This window comes from Schistosoma mansoni (genome assembly GCF_000237925.1).
Source record: "Schistosoma mansoni, WGS project CABG00000000 data, supercontig 0013, strain Puerto Rico, whole genome shotgun sequence".
NCBI lineage: Eukaryota > Metazoa > Platyhelminthes > Trematoda > Strigeidida > Schistosomatidae > Schistosoma > Schistosoma mansoni.
The window spans coordinates 337,444-355,845 of record NW_017386025.1 but is presented as its reverse complement, the minus strand read 5'-3'; the positions used below and the strand labels follow the sequence as shown (position 1 = coordinate 355,845).

Here is an 18,402-nt window from a genome sequence, read left to right as displayed (position 1 = left end):
CGAGTACACAACGTTTACTATCAATAATCACCCATTAGAACGAATAATATTAGTTAAAATACATTACAGCCAAGAAAAATTCAATGTTGTAACCTGTTAACAAACGGTAAATATAAGCATTAGCTGTTTTTTTCGGACAGTAAAATTTAGAGGGTTTTTTCTCAACCACTAATTAATAACACTGGCAACAACAAAAGATAGAGAAGTTGGATTGAAAAACAATCTTGTTAATGAACACTTAAATAATCTACATTACGTAGTAAAATCTCAAATTATTAACAAGAGAACAGAAATATGAAAATACCTCTTAGTCAAGCAGTGAAAGCAAAACTGAAAATAACTGATAATTAATTATACATGTTAAGCGAAGATCATAGAGAATTTGATAGAAAGTATGAAAAAAGCATTCCCGTACATAATATATAAAAATAATAGTCAAAAGGTTAAAACCTGGTTAAGGCTTGTTGTTAAATATATTCGGGAAAGAAAATTTGCCTTCAAAAAAACTCCACACTCTCCTTGGGAAATAAGACGCGTTATAACATCAATAAATGATCCAGATCAAACGTGCAGCCTACAAAACAATAGAGCCTACAGTAAAAAGTATCTTTGTGGTTTCTGTATTGAAATCACATCTTTTTATTAGGCAGAGCATATCAGATGTTCACTTGTAGATTGTTCATAAAGATATTATACTTTGGCATGTCCTGTATGAATTTTACTTATATATGAGAGCCACACCTCACGTTAATACGACAAATACATAAGTCGAGATGATTAGAATCAAAATCAGTAAAATGGAAAACTGATTACGCAAAATATAATTCAACAGAACAATAGAGATATGTTGTTTCATTATAGAAAATGGGCAGTTATTAGACGAATTAAATTTTCCAACTCAACCACCTACACTTAAAGTGTAAAGGCTAATAATACTATCCGGTTGCCCGAAATGAAGTAGGTAGAGTGAGGTTCGAACCTCGGGTTTAGTGGCTGAAAGTTGAACGCTTTTAGTGTTAAATCACCGTTCCACGTCAAATGAACTAATGGTCTATTTCTCATATTAATAAGTTACTTAAAAAATCTTAGTTGCTTCGCCACGTCACAATTATAACGGGAAATCGGACATAATAAACAATGATCAAAGAGAATAACCATAATCTAACATTTACATATTGTAAATAAAACAGATACAAATAATATCCATGAACGAAAGAAATACTATTTGTTTCATTTATCGCAGTGGACTCTAAAAATTCAACATACATTAGTACATTGAAATGTTTCTTTGTAAGGCGATTGACCGAACATGAAAAAACTTGTTGAAAATTTAGTAAAGTGACAAAAACTTACCATTTTTTTCATCAGGAGTTTTCTTGCTTTCTTCAATGAAATTTGTTGGAATTTCGTTATCAATAGGTAAACGAGTGCAAATAGACTTTTTAGACTGTTCAGAAGATCTAATATCACTTTTAATAGATGAACAAATGTGAAAGGGATTTGATTTTCCATTGCCTAGTGGATCGGAGAAACTCAGTGGAAGACTTTGACTTTTGGCTTCTGGTACGTTGATTAGTTCTGACCAACCCGTTTTTACAAAATCAAAATTCATCAAGGATTCATTCTGAGGAATGTCAAGAAGACTATCCAAAGCTGAATTATTCAAGATTTTTAACGAGGAAAAGCAAAATAGGCCTGTAACAGCGAGACAATGTTTCCTGTTTTACGAAGACGATAAAATAGATGTTTACTAAATTACAGCACAAAACCGAAACTATAAGCAATCTACAAATGGCCCTTTAAAACAAAAATTTCAAGTTAAAAACAAAATATATTGGACTTGTCACTACCAACAACTACATGTTCATCAACTAGTGGTGTGTTGAAACGAAATAGGCTATTAATGTGATACTTCTTCATAAGACATTTAATGAATTTAGTAATGGACGGCCGAGGCAAGAAACAAACTACTTGTTAGTAGGTGGACAAAGCGTTAGAAATTTCCATTATGTTAGTAAATTAAATATTTTCTGTGAACAATGAAATGTTATGTGAGGGGAGGTAATTTAGCGATACATTCGTTCGCCCTGATAAGCTTTAAAACCAAATAATCAGTTGAAAACCCCTTACAGTGTAAAATATCGAAAAGTTTTCTATGCCAGTCCAGAGAATATAGCTATTCTTTTTAGAACAACGTAGGATGTGTTCGGAAGCTCTATCTGTTCAAACAGGCATAATATCAACACGAAATGAGAAGCAAATGAGAGGAATTAACTTCATCTGAGATGAAAATCGACAAGATCCAATAAACTGAAATTGAATCGTATCAACCATTCAACTACAGCTCCACAGAAAGATTACAAAAACACAAAATTCCGTTCAGCAAAAAAAGGAAGAACAAACAGTAATAACCAGCATGTGCAGGGTAAACAGAGTTTAGAGAAAATAGACAAAATGAAAACACGAATGGTTAAACTGTTTATTTTGTCATAACTTTACCTAAATAGATCATATCAAAGGTCATAATTGTTCACAAATAATTGTTTCAGACTTTTTTTAAGTAACTATTATACGTAATTACCGTACAACTATTGCAAGAACTAAACAAACTAAACAATGTATATTTTAAAAAGTTACAATATCACGCTTAAATAAACTCCTTCAGTTTAAAGTACATTTATGCTAAATGCTTAGAGTACTCTAAAAGTATTTACGATTGGTATACGGAATTTTAAATTCTCACAGATGACAACATACAAATTGTAAAAGTAAACACTTCGTCAGTAACAATGTGAATTTAAATAAACCGTCGATTGGACAACTTAACACTTTTTCTAACAGTATTTAAAGTCAACACTACATTTGTTGCTAAATAGTGCAGTGTTGTTGTCTGTTTTAACTCATTTAATCTTCATATGTCCTGTACTAAGTATAGGGCCTAACTCTAGATTTGAGATAGAAGCTAGAATTGGAGAAAGAATTTGAACTATGTCCACATTTTATAGAATACCACTAACCAAAAATTTAGAAACATTGATAATTAATACTTCGGTAAACTTCAGCTGAGTAGTTTTATAATATTTCTGTTGGTATGTCTAGCAGTGATTTTACTCCAGGAACAGGTAGAGACATTTTTTAAAATTTACTAGTTCTGGGAATGTTGTCGTTCCTGATTCACTTTGTAGAACATGTGTTTTAATTAGTTTATTATTATTCAGCTGTTATACTATTTAAATGAAAACTTCCATGAACATACATTCATAATAATTAATTTAGGGTTTTATTATTTTTAGTCTATCCTATGAAAGTTAACGGTAAAACCAAGTTTCGGGAATCAAGTATCTACGCCATTTAGCGGAATAACATATACAAAGCAATATCAATAAATGAGATGTCTTCTCGATTAAAACTCAATGAAATATTTACAATATCTCATCTCACAATACTGGTTTTATGGTGAGGATATGAGGTTGTTATTAATGTTATTTTGAGGTCACATTTTTAAAAATGCATATGAGTTTATAGTTTATAATAAGTGATGGGGCAATACTTTATGCTACAGTATTTGTTGTAATCAACTAGTATTCCATAGACTGAACACTAGTTGGAGAAAGAACACTGACTACAACCGAGAAGTTCTGAGCCGTTGTTTTTCAAACGACTAGCATCCAGGAGGATTTACATATTATACAATCTCAGTAAATTCGAAAGTCTGACGGTAATATGTAAACTGCGAAATATTTTGTTTGACGACTAATGAACCTAGCCAGCTGACAAGGTACTGATAGGTATATCGTTGAAAATCAAAAACCCCAAATACTAAGCCAAAATGTAAGCACATCTACAATACAATAGTTCATGTGTCTTGATTTTGATTGTAGCCCATTTGGTTTATCCTTACGATTTCAAACTAGTTGGTGAAAAGCTTGAAAAACATTTCACTCATAGTAAATTTGAGGAGGCTACTTACTAAGGCTGTTTTTATTATCTACGAAACAGCATTGTTCATTAGTTTATTTTCGTTGTAAATCTGTGTTTTTCACAAATAATGCATTTTATTCAAAGAAAAACAAACAAGTAAATGATTCATAACCAACTTATAATTAACAACTTAATAACAGAAAAGAGATTTCTACAAAGATTTAACTAAACAATAAACGACGTATAAATAACTTACAAACAAACAGGATATTCAATATATGAATTGGTAAATAAAGATGTTGATTTTCTATCAGCGTTAGTAATTTCACATCGAGGGTAAGATGTAGCACAAGTTAAATGCTTAGCCAAATTAATACATCTCCATGCAGCGGTACTACTATTAGATAAACTTATGGTATCTACAACATGATTTGATTTTATAAAAGATGTATTTGAACTTTTAAAAGAATCACTGAGATAATTATTAGATTGAGATAAATACATTGAAGACGATAGTAAATCATCCCAGCTGGTAAACAGATTTTTAACAGCTTGGTTACTGATTTCATTAGAATATAAACGAGATTGAGAAATTAAATAAGGTTCTTTATATTCATTAGCAATATTTTTTATAAATGGATAACATGCGGAAGATTTCGGTAGAATTGTAGAATATGACTGACAATAAGAATTTCTGAAAGTAGAATCAAAAAAAGAAAGAAAAAAATTAAACAAATATTCAAATCCCTTCATTGAGAAATATATTTATCTCAACTAAATGAAATTAATATTTGTGGTGTAGAATGAACAAGTAAAAAGTCTCTGACATTGTTCAATACTACAATTAATTCCCATTTGATCAATAATAGAAAACAATGAAACAAAAACAGATCTTAACAAATTTCTGATGATTTATTATTAACCCTTCCAAATCATTAACACGTCCAATCAGAACATAGTAATAGCTTGCACAATTTAGAAAGTAATTCAGTTACTGATCTTGTTTTGAAGAGTTCTTAGGTATATGTTCACTGAAATAATTTATTATGTGAAACATTGGGTAATATGAGTTTTGAAATATGATAAAATAGAAAAAAACGAAGTATCATTAGTTGCTTTGTGGCTTTCATTTTTATCTCTGACTGATTACTTGTTGTAAATCATGATATCTTGAATGAATAATTTTGCATACGAATAACTGTGTTAGTTCCTTGACATATTTAGTATACCAGCCTATGGGTATGTTTCCTGACAAGTCATCAATGAGTTCCAATGCTCGATTATCAGTCCAGTTACTTTAATCATCTCTCAATAAGTTATAAATCAATTGTGATATCATGATAAAATACCATGATTGCAGTTACCAATAGGTTATGCAATGTTGATTTTGTAAATGGTGAAAATTATTGATTATTTTGAATTCAATCAAATTTTAAAAAAGTAGAATTCCAACTCTGAATATTTAAAATATCACTATATTTAACAAATTATTGAATTGTGCAAAAATATACTACGAGCCTATTTAATTTTTTAAAAAAAAAGATTTAGGCCCAATTCATTTCAACAATATACTATTTTTCTTGGAATTATCGATCATTATAATCAATGTTCCACCATTTATACAATTCAATATTATAAACTTTTAGCTTACGATACTTAAACATTGACGCAAAACACAATATGACTAAACAACACAGATATATGTGATTTAATTTACTACTATTAAAATTGTTGTATACAGAAATCTGTTTTAGATTAGATCTAATCAAAGTTAGACATTTATAAGCAAATATCCTTTGTTCTCAATTACAAGATAGTGAAGAGTAAAGCAATTGAAATACTATTATTCATAATAGAGAGAAACTAATTTCATAACTTTTGATGATGACATCTATGGAATAGATTGAGTTAACAGATAAAATAAGGTTAACATTATTCGTCAAAAAGTGACTCTTATTATTTATACAGGTTTGTCATTTATTTTATGATTCACATTTAATCTACTGTCTAATTTCAACCATTAAATTAAACATAAAAGGTAAGTTTTTAACAGAGGATATAGACATTTGTCTAGAATTTAAAAGAAAAAAACACCCCATAAAAATTTTCATTTGCCGAGTTCAAATTTAGATAAATAGTTTTCAGTCACACTTCTTTTTTTGTGTGTATAGTTTAAGTGAACCCTAATCAAATTGACTTAATGGTTTACCAAAAAATATTAAAAAAATTCTAACCAAACTCATGACTTCATAACGTGACCGAATTCGAAATTCTGTTTAATATAATTGACCCACAGTTTCAACTATATAATATAAATTTGACCTTTAAAAGTACTAAAAACATTTGTCTGATATAAATTTTAATATTGTCATTATTACAAGTAAATTGCAAACTAAAAGAAATTTTACAAAAATAAATAAATAAACGATGGAATTTCATTTATTTGAATATTTATTTATTTATTTAAATACGTAAATATCGGTACAAAGGGGCACCAAATATGTATGCGCTACACAAAACAATGAGAATGGGAAGAGAAAAGGGTTAAGAAAATAAGAGTAATGATGGGGGAAAATGAAATGTACAACCAGAAGAACTCTTTCAGTTAAGGAGGTTATAACCACTCTTTATAAAGAAAGTAAAAGAAAGTTACAGCAGGATCGCCACTAGCTTCTATTCTGAGCCATATCTGATGACGTCTCTAGCCACTGTGTCGCACCATCTCTTGGACTTCAGCCGGGGGGTCGTGAAGGACCAACAGAAACCAGCCCTTTGCAGCCTTCTTTCATACCACGACACCATGTCATACACTGACCACCTCACCACTTTTTCCAACTAATCCCAGCGTCAGGAAATATTGCACGAGGTGGAATTCTCTGAGACTGCATTCGTAGAACATGTCCAAGCCACTAGAAGGCAGTGAAAAGAACTTCCCTGGCAGAGGCTATATACGCGTCCAAAATATACTTAGATATTGAACATCTCGTTAATGTTTGTGAGATATTGAAATCAAATGATACACAAATAGTTTTATTTAGACGTAAATTTATTTTTTATCTTTAAATGAAGTAAGTAAATGAACACTTTAATAATCGAACATTCCAAATAAAACAACTCAAGTAGAAATTTCAGCTCTCAAACGTAACATCGGTTATACATTGGAGATAGAGAGTAACCTTTTACGACTGATTGATTAATGAGTAGGCATCGATGTTGTGTTTGTCAAAACCTTCTTAGTGTTGATAGAATTCTATCAACCAAGTTTTAATGTGTTCACTAGTCTAATTTACACTATTCTGAGATGTAGGATGGTGGTTTAAGATAGTTGACATGGTTTTCTGTAGACTACTTCCGACCATTATCACCTTACAGTAACTATCTTATAGCGCTACATTGATGATGAACATCTAGGTAACTCAACATGTGAATATCTTTCAAACACGAAAATAACCCAATTTTTTTATTTTAGAAAAGTACTTTAATCTAAATACGAATATTTTAAGGGAAGTATATGTTAGTGTTATTGAATATTCTTTTAGTACTGATCTCCACAAAGTTTATGTATTTATTTAACTTGCAAAAAAGTTGTAGAACGATAATCTAGTTTTCCTTGGACTCCAAAAACCCAATTAATACATATTAATATTTATGATAATAAAAAAGAAAATAAAACTGACCGATCTGAAATTCCATGTTTAAGTCCCCAAGCTTTAGAATCTAAAATTTTAAAAAATAAATGATAAAATCTCCTAATTTGTATTTACATTTTTTTCTGTAACTGAAGCAATTCAAATAATTTTACAGTATTTACTTTAAAAAAACAAACAAGGAAAAACAAAGAATGAGACTGACAAGAAAAAGTTTAAAGCGATTAATCATGAGATTTAATTTGAATACAAAACTGTTTTTTAGAAAAATACATTAGTAAACTGACCAGGACGAACTGTAATGTAGGCCAAATCATGCACCATACCCAAGGAATTCTGAACTTTACACTCCACAATTGAATCTTCAGTAATGTTATGCTCCATTTCAACAACAATCTTTAAATCATAAAAAAGAGTTATCATGAGATTTTAGTGAGCGAATACTTTTTGGACAAGATAATTATATAATATTTAGGGATGTGTACAATAATTCGATTAAGTCTTGAATATTCTTTTCATTACCTCAAAAAAATAAGAACGCATTAACACCTGATGTAGATCCCTATCTGCACCGTTTGTTTTTATATTTAAAAACTTAGAAAACTAAAATTCAATATAAAATGGGTTTTTTTTCAATTTTTAGATCATCTACGCAGTATGATCAAGTCAAGACATTACACTGCAACGAGACACTTGTCAATGAGAAAATCATATTACACTTTTCCTGAGAATACGTCTGGAAAGACATCTCAGTAGAATCAGACATTTAGCCAGAAATGAATTTACTAGAAAACAAATGTCCACTCATGTACATATTTATACACTGGTTCTAAAAGTAGTGCATTTTTTGAAGCTACAAATATGTATGAGAGAAACAGATAAGACTATAAAAACAATTTGTTTTCAAGTGAGAATGAATTCTGATAAAAAAATCGATTATACAGTATTGTAGTCTGTTTTCTGGAAATAGACACAATTCTTGCCGTCGCATTGTGGTAGAGATTTTCGTACTGAATAAATGGGACTTCTAATCAGAAATGAAAATATAATTTGAAACCGATGAAAATTAACTTCCTGGGTAGTGTAAACAATTGGGTTAGGTGTTTATTAACGAAACTGTGAAATACATTGAATAAACACAATATCTGATACTTTCAGTATGGAGTTGTGGAGATTGTTGAATTTCACTGAAATCATGAAGCAATCAACGTTACTATTGAAAACCTGGAAGTACTGGACAGCCTTCTCATCCTAGTGCAGGACTCCTTGGCAATGAGCGTCCACGACCTTGCGACCCGGGATCGAACCAAGGACCTACGGTTTCGTGCAAGAACGCCTAAACTCTGTGGTTATGTGACTCAAATCAGTTCATAATTTCAGTGAGACTCAACAAACTCCACAACCCCATACTGAAAATCACGATGTCCTGACTAGTGGCTAGCTTTGAGAGACAAGTTCCGGAGTTCTAGTGAGAAGCCGTGACTAGTGGAACTAATCCGTGTCAGGTATGAGGCAGTTACACACCAAAGACAATGGAAGATGATTGCTCAATGTCTTGGATTGATTGATGTCAGGCATTAACACCGTTGGATCCCGGCTCAGTGGTTTACACGTTAAGTGTTTACGTGCGAAGTCGAAGGGCCTGAACCCGATCACAGGACGCGGAGTCTTTAATGTACAGTGTCAAGGAGTTCCGTACAAGAATGAAACGGCCATCCAGTGCCTCAAGATTTTCAATGGTGGTCTAATTTAGATCAGTTCATGATTTTAATAAAATAATTGATAAGATGTATGTACACAAGATAAAAGTAAGTGGGAATATTATCTGGATTCAACATTGTGATTTACCTGATTGTTGAGTATCATTGTATCATCTCTCGGATCAGTCCCTCCAAAAATGCATGGGAATCTGTAGATAGACCCCCAGTCTACAGTAGTATTATGTACTGTCTCCGCAAGAAATGCTTTAACTGTTAAAAAAAATAAAAACAAGTCGAACTGCAAATAAACCTAAAAACTACGAAAGATTATGATATGTAATGAAACACATTAGAAGATCCCAAATGAGTAAGCAGAGATCAGTCTCTACTGACAACTTTAACAACCACCTTCTGTAAACAGACATCAAACTTACTGATTCACATTTCTAGCATGACAATGTATATTAACTGAGACTGTCGAGGAAAGTAATGAAACTAAGGCAGAAGCTTTCCTTAGCGGTACTTAAAATACGTGTCGTTGATGACCTAACAGTCAGATGCTTCAGTGTATGGAAAAGGTCCTTTCACATTACTTCTGAAATTTAAGCCTCCAAAACTGACAAGAATTCTCACTCTTTGTAACTTTTACAAAATAATCATTTTTGGCGAGTATAAACTCTGAGAGCAAGAAGATACTATCTGAACTGATAATCAGTGGAATAAAACTTACAATGAACTAAACAGATCACAGTTAATTTTCGAGGTGCATAACGGTCGGACATGCTAAAACCATGACTAGATCAACAAACATTGTGTATTACATTCGTTAGATTACTTATTTCACCTGGACTGAGAATAATCTTAAGACTGCGGAATTACAGGGATTAGTCAACTGTTTCCCTGTACTTGGACGTTTGGACAAACATAAATAACTAAGCTCCACGTGCGGGCATAGACACAGAAAGTATTAATCATATCGTATCCAGCTGGAATATTTCAATGCCCTGACAGTATCATACTATCATTTAACGAACTCCACGAATCAAAAAGAAAATACGTGGGAGTTTCGACAAAAAGACAGGATAAATATTACGCAGTTTATTCATGATAAATACATTAATGTCGTCAAATTAATTAATAAAAACGGATGACATTAGTTATGAAACCTTTTTTAGCTAATGATTAAAATAATGGGACTTGTAGCCTAGATTATATATACCTTTTGTTACCTGAGTGGTATACAGATTCACTATTTTCCAAAATTAAGATACGCAGAAATTCCAGTTACTGACAAAATTGATTGTTTTAAAGATGATGAAGTGGTTAAAAAATAAATTCAGATATTAAAAAGGGAATAAAGGGAGCAGAAAAAGTACTCTAAGAACTGAAAGTTCGACTATTTTACTCATTTTCTTGTATACAAACGCTCCAAGCCAGAATGTCCATTGAAGTACTGCTATCAAATGATTCTTGTTTTATATTTTGCCCCAATTCCTAACAGCCGCTGATATCTCAACAGAATAAATCGGATTACATTCATCCAATTTTTTCAGTGCATGATTAAAAATGATTCAAAAGGTGGGTTCTTATTAAAGATCTAGATTTACTAGAAAGATCATAAATGACTACCATACACGTAAACAATATTGTACAAAAGAGAAAATAATTACTTAATACTAACAGATTACTTATCAAATGATCCTGAACAAACATAAATAGCACATACCTATTGGTACGAAGTTGTACACAAAAATAAGTAATGAGTCTTGCGTGCCGTTCGGATAGGAATTGTACGAAAGACAGCTAAATATTCTATCTGCATTTTCCATTCGAATTCGAAAGTCTATACTTCCGTTAGAGTGCATAGTAACATTATGTATAGCGAATTCCATAGGTTTTTCATTGTCGAGCCACTCATAAACACGGTATTTACTGTTCCCGATTCCACATGACAAAACAACACGGTCACCTATAGGTGCCGATATCAATTTGTGTTTTGGTTTTGGTGTTTCAGCACATGAAAACGAACGGAGATATACGAACACTGAAAAAAAAGTAAGAGAAAGCAACATAGGGATAAAGTTGGAGGCAGTTGACAATTAACTTCGACTTAATTACTTGCCGTTGTGTTTTGAGTGTATGCAAAAAGTTGAAGAACTAAACATATTCAGAATTTAAAAACACTAGCCGTGAATTTTGAACGAAATGAACTGTAGTGTCGGTTGATATGTTAAGCCCACATACCTTATTCTAGCTTCTGGACAAGTCCATTTACTCATCCATCTTGAGTCACGTTTTGACCTTGTTAATTATTCACTTATCAATCCTGACTTTTTCTAATGAGCGTATGTGTGTGTACAATTTTTATCTTATCATTACATGTCTGTAATTTACTTCTATCTGACTCTAAATAATGATTAACGCTTGATAAAAGTGAGTTGGCTTATCTGCCATCTCCAATGCGTGTCATATTCGCTCCATTCCTCTGTTTTCCTGTCCGGATCAATGGGTGTACAAGATATATGTATTCAAAATCCATTATCGTATTTGACTTATTTAATTCCGTTATTCACCAACGCGGATTAAGTCATGTATTACAAACAGGGATAGACAGGATGTATATTTTGACAACAATCATTCCTACGATCTAATTGGATTCAGATCCTAGCCCCCACAAAAATGATGAGCCGCATTTTGAACACGCACCATTTCTCTACAGAACCATAAGAATGAAGGCCAAAAGTGTAACTTGAAAATTTCAATAAGCTACTTTGAGGTGAGTACTTGAAGTTTTAGAGGAAAGTCGTGACTGGTGAAGTTTGGACATATCGAGAGTGAGACAATCATCGCCTATGTCATAGGAGGATTGTGAACTGATATAAGTTGGAAGTAAATGAAATGTTGTCCAAACCCATTAATATGATGATTAGGCGCTTGAGGTAGAGCCTGAATTGTTATAACGGAACGAATGTTGTGAAAGTTGTAACTGGCTCATCGGATTATCATTAATTACAATTTTGTTCTATGATTACTGAGCAACTAGATTACTATGTATATATAATCTACATATCGTAAGCTTTCGATTGAGTCACTAATTACTGTTGTACAACTTTTATTCCTAATTTGTTCGCAGTCTATTTATAATCTCCTCTATTCAAAGCCACTTTTAGCTTGTTCATTTTTAATTATTTTTCATTATCTGGTGTGATACGGTCTGGTTTGTCTGTATATAAAACATCTGTTTAAGATAAAAAATAAAGAAGACGCTGGTTGCTGACTACTGGGCTCAAGGCTAGAGATAGAGAGAAAGTAGCAAATAGTGGAATAACAGGAGCCTAGCTGTCAGCCCAAAGCCGACAGTACTGGTCGGGCGTGTAATTGACTAATTCAGAGACACTAAGCCACATTGTAAATAATAGACCGAATTAGTAGCAATATTCTGATTGTTGATTCGGTACGTGATTTCGATCAGTGGTCACAAGATATAATATGAAGGTCCTGGGATATATTTTTGAGGGTCATGATTGTGTACTTCTGAGCCCCATACCAGAACGAAAGAAGTACTCAGAACTCCACAGTTTTTAGTGGTACTCAAAGTGAGGTCAATTTGTGACGAACACTGCTGACAAATAAAAACAATCTCCATGAAACTCTTCAAAATTTATATACTTTGTACATCAATTAAATATATGGATCAAAACGACGAAGTACAAGCAAGCATTCAATGGAGTGATAATCATAGGTATTCGGATGCTATAGTCTCAACTAACGCCCAAGAATCACCAACAGATAATAAAAAAGCTACGAACTACTGACATTAATTAATCACCTGAGGGATGTTTCTTACTACTTAGCGTCAAACATGTTAAACAAGTGATTTTTATCTTTCAAGGATAATCCACAATCTTACAAATAAAAATGGAAAATGCCTGTTATGACCTTTCAGAAAGAACACTTTCCCAGTATTATACCAAATAAGATTTTATCTATTTATTTAAACATACATTGGTATAAGGAGGCTCTCTCTCTCTCGCTATATATATATATATATATATATACCACACCGTCATTAGACTTGTGTGACGACTGGAATACTACCCGGGGGCCAAAACCAAAGCAGATGGTTTTCTTAGGCGGCCACTCCCTGAGACTTTAATCTGGAGGTCTAATCCACACGGCGTGGAGCAACGTTAGGAAATGCAGTCTAATGGTAACTGATGACTAACAATAGGTTCATACGCCATTTGTTCCTTCAGGATCCAGAAGCCCATGTACACATTTGGTTTGGATTCAGGGTTTTCCCCCAGGTGGACCCTCCATGTCCACCAACCTGATTAAAGCGCCGTAAATTCGCTTTTCGTCCTCTCGATTTCGTAAACACTCCCAACGCGAGAAGGCAATGGCTGTATAGGCGTGGCCATATGAAAGCATTTTGGAAAGGAGAGCTGACTCTCCCCACAGCACCAGGGCATTTGGGGTCATCAAATAAGAAAATCTGAACGAAAGCCTATGGATTGATTCATCACTAGAAAAGTAGGTAAGAAGTATTAACATCAAGATCTCCTTTTTAAAGTCTACACATGATTACCAGAAACAACTTAGAAGGCTTTCGGAGGCATGTATTATCTTCGTACTCTTTTTGGACAAACAGTAACAATCCGTTATGTCCATTTGAGTTTGTTGCAAATAAACGACTAGTACTTCACTTAATTTCTGTCCCAGAACTTATCAGTGGCATTTTTTCTCTGGAAATTTATTTTAACAACCAGGGTTTTTGAAATATTCTTCAGAATAGTTTCAAGTTTCTAGAAATGTTGTCAGTCGCATTGCTTTATTTACCGTTTGCTCTGAACTTTTTCTCTCTACCGTGTGTAATCATCGAGAGAAACTATTCAGCTTTCATCGGAAGTGTTTTCGTACACCAGTCAGTCACAACGTAGAACTTCGTACGTACGTACATCAGTTCGAGTTGCCATACCAAGTCAATCAGCTACAACGCAAGACCCGGCACATATATGCATCGGTCCAAGTTGCCATACCTCATTAGTACAACAAGAAGAACATCAAATTCATATAAGCAGTTACTTCAACGGTAGTAAAAAATTACTTCATATAAGGATATGATACATGGAAAAAGAATTAGTTCGTAGGAATAAAGGTATAAAGTAATTCCAATCTCACGGTTTAAAGGAAGACAAAGAGTGTATATACCTACGCCATTGTGATAAATTGTGAACCGTCACCCAGAGTCTCCAATCACTGGTTTCGATAGACGCGCGGACCCCAAGTAGTTTGCGTCTACCAACATGGCTCAGATAGGAAGTTAATGACTTTATGGATTGATGCCACGTTTTAATTTGGCCGCCCCTTACTCTCTTTGAACCATCCCCAATATTATTCAGCATTGCGCGTCGTCGTAATGGGTGTTCAGGCATATGTAGCACGTGGCCCAACCATCTCAATCGAGGTAGATTCACAACCTCATCAACTGATTTACCATCATTCCCCAATATCCTGCGTCTAACCTTACTACTACTTACCCGATGATCCCAGCAGATGCGAGCAATATTTCTAAGACATCTGTGGTCAAATACTAGTAACTTACGAGTATCTTCTACTCTTAATGGCTACGTTTCGCAGCCATAAAGTAGAACAGAACGCACTCTTGCGCAGTATACTTATCCTTTAATTGATAGACAGATATATAGCCTCCACAGATCACGTAAGTTGATAAAAGCCAAACGATCTTTTTGAATCCATGTAGAGATTTCGTCGGACACCAACCCATCAGGGCTGACCAGACGTCCAAGATAAGTGAGGTTGTCGACGTGTTCGATTATTTCATTCCCGATCCTTAGTTCAGGTGTTGACACAGGCCAGCCCTGAAGCAGCAATTTACATTAACAGGGGATGAAACGCATCCCAAACATCCTGGCATCATTACTCAGTTCTAACAGAAGACTCTGCATTTTGCCAGCGTCTTCATCAAACAGGACTATGACATCTGCGTATTCTAAGTCGATAAGTGGACCCCCTGGTAGGAGATCAATTCCTGAAAATTCAGTCGAAGAGTGTTATTTCCAGCAATAGGTCTATAATGAAGTTAAACAAAAATGGGGATAGTGGACAGCCTTGCCGGACACCACTTGAGGTTGTAAAATCAGATGGCAGTTCGCCATGAGCTCTGACTCAACTGGCACTGTTCGAGTAAAGAGCCCTCTCAAGACTTATGTACTTCTGAGGTACGCCTTTCAATGACACACACTGCCACAGAACCTCTCGGTCTACAGAGTCAAATGCTGCTTTCAAGTCAAGAAAAACTATCATTGTCGGACGCCGATAAGCATGCCTGTGTTTTAAAACCTGACTAATGGTGAATATGTGGTCGATGCAGCCACGACCAGGTCTGAAGCCAGTCTGGTTTTCTCATACTTTCAGTTCACGAGTCTTTGTTAGGCGTCCGATAATTGTTGAGGTCAGTATTTTAGACGTTATATTAGTCAAGCTACTTCCTTTTATGGTTATCACAGGATGATTTTGACCCCTTCTTATATATTGGGACAATCAGTGATTGGGACCAACCAGATGGGATAACATCCAGTTCCCAGATTTTGGCCAAAATATTAGTCAACTTAATCGCTAAAACTGGACCATCACCCTTAAAGACCTCTGTAGCCAATCCATCTGGACCAGCTTCTATTCCTCTTTTTAGATGAGCTATGGTTTTTTGAACCCGTTTCAGTGTTCCATTCAGGTTGTTTGAAAATAACGGGGGGCTGTAGAGTAGCTGGAGACCAGCTGAACTGCTCCTTGAAGTGTTCCGCCCATCGTTCTAAACATCTATACTGAGAGCAGATAAAAGTGCCATCTTTTTCGGCGATTGTGTCACTTACAATTTTCTTATTAATTCCGGTTTTTTTTATTAGTCTGAAAAGCTGTCTTGTGTTACCTATAGCCGCTGCTTTTTCCATCTCTTTCGATTTCGTTGCCCACCACTGCTCACGATCGTTTCGCAAACTTTTGGTTAACCTAGATCTTATTTGTTTTCGTTCTTCATAGTGTTCGTAGCCTAATGGGATAAGTTTACGAGTCTATCGGTGCAACAGATCTCTCAGTAATCTACTGGTTTTACACAACCTTTTAGTTCAAATCGCTAGTATATGGCGCTGTTGTTTCCACAGTTGTTCGTATATCTTTCTAGGCGACATCTGGGTCAGCCTCGTTTTCAGAACTGCCTAAGTGTGACTTCAGTTGTTCCTGGAATCTACTTTTGGCTTTTTCACCAATTAGTTCAACTTTAATGGGTTTCCTTAATGTAGCTTTTCTGTGTCCAGTGAGACGCAAGCGAGTGCATTCTTGTGTTAGAGCGCGATCAAAGCCTAAACATGTATTCCAAATCGACCGGCGGTCTTGTACAAGTGATTGATGGTAATGTGGTCCAGTTGAGTCCATCGGGAGAATTCTTACAGTGGAATCCTTGGAGATTTTATATCACATGGTTTTAAACTAAAGCTGATACATATAGGTGAATATCAATATAACTTAATTGATAAAATCTTGTATATCTAAACCTAACAAGAATCACAAAGGCAACGCGGACAAACACTCTAGATTCGAGAATCTGACTATAACAGATCACATAAATTTATACAATTGATCATTCATATGTATATAAACTTTTGCAGAGCAATCGATAAAAGTGACGTACACAAAATAATTAGTGAAAAGGTAAATGTTTAGATTTGTTTGAAGTTCTTTTACAACTTCGATGTTACTATCTCAAGCATCACAGGAATAATATGTCACCCTCAATTAAGTGAACAGATACTTACTAGTAAACATAAAGAATGTGGACCACATTATTACTGAAATATATACAGACTGTCATCATAACACAGAAATTTAACTCATCCGCGTAAAACGAGCATTATGTTAATCCGATGCACAAGTGAAACTTTCAATATCCAAGAGCTCTATGGCAAGCCACTATAAGCTAGTTTATTTATCAGGCCTCGCTTTATGATGAAAAGTAGTGGTTTTCTATTTTTAGGTTGCTTCCAATGGGAATTTTCACTAGACACTCAACCGAAGTAGTTCTAATGATATTTGTCTTCAGTCTTCAGTAATAAGAATACGAGGTCTGTCGACCTATATTAATCTTTGCAGTTTGTAACATTGTGGATGTTCACTCTCGTTTTGAATATTTAGACAGAAGGTGTTGATATTACGTGTTCTGGTAGAGAATTCCAGCAATTCATTGCTCGGTAGGAGAAACGAAACTCCAGAGGTAGATTATTTGATCTCGGTTTTCGAAATTCCTTAGAACGTCCTCTCAAGTGGTCAGTCCTAGATGGAAAGGAAAGATAGGACATATTAATACCAAAATCATCGTTCAGTATACGATGAGCCATTATTAGATCTCTCCGTAATCTGAGATAAGATAACGGAAATAAGTTGAGGTGTCACAGTCTGTCTTCATAAGATAAGCCAAATAGACATTTTACCGTTTTGGTCCCTCGTCATTGAGCGCGTTTCTGCCCCACATTTGAAACAAGAACTCGCCGCTTGAATCTCATGTTCTAAATGCGTTCTCACTAAAGTCGGGCATAATACTCTGAACATTTCTTCGTACTGAAGAGACCTACGAATCGCCCTTAATAACCTAAAGCGTCTTTGTATACGAGAATAACAGTTTCGGACTATTTTTACAATCTCTAATCAATCGTTTCTCGAACGACTGTCTGGCCTTACTTGTCAACGCTTTACAAACATTCTTAGTCTGATAATAACTGGATCTGTACTGTTCTAGGCCAGTAGAGATGAATTTATTCCAGTGCTTTCTTCCTAGAGAGAACGACCTATCCACACAGGTCTTGGTAGCATACTCTTCCAAGACCTGACTACTCGAAAACCCACTAAGCGGAGATTTTCCTCACCATTTTAACTACGGTTTTCTGGTTCAATCAGTGCCGTCTTCCTATCTTTCTATCTTCTAAAGACATATCAGGTCTTACCCGATTGTCGGTATTTTGTTGACTAAGAGCTCTTTTTTTTAACGGAAGATCACGTTGCTTCTTCGAAACTAGGATTATCCTAAAGAATCTACATGATCGGGGTTGAACATAATCAACGGT

At 34.3% G+C, this 18,402-nt stretch overlaps 1 protein-coding gene across 1 annotated transcript in view; it reads right to left on the bottom strand.

The window, feature by feature from the left end:
- The window catches only part of Smp_136550 (tyrosine kinase), a gene marked incomplete at its 5' end in the record, with an annotated part of 40,652 nt that extends 26,505 nt beyond the window's left edge, over positions 1-14,147 (bottom strand). The window contains 6 exons of the mRNA XM_018790819.1: positions 1,354-1,718; positions 4,178-4,615; positions 7,852-7,964; positions 9,417-9,538; positions 10,995-11,312; positions 14,108-14,147. Coding sequence (XP_018645841.1) covers positions 1,354-1,718; positions 4,178-4,615; positions 7,852-7,964; positions 9,417-9,538; positions 10,995-11,312; positions 14,108-14,147 — 1,396 coding nt within the window. The remainder of the gene's footprint in view (positions 1-1,353; positions 1,719-4,177; positions 4,616-7,851; positions 7,965-9,416; positions 9,539-10,994; positions 11,313-14,107) is intronic.
- Between the last annotated feature and the right edge of the window lie 4,255 nt (positions 14,148-18,402).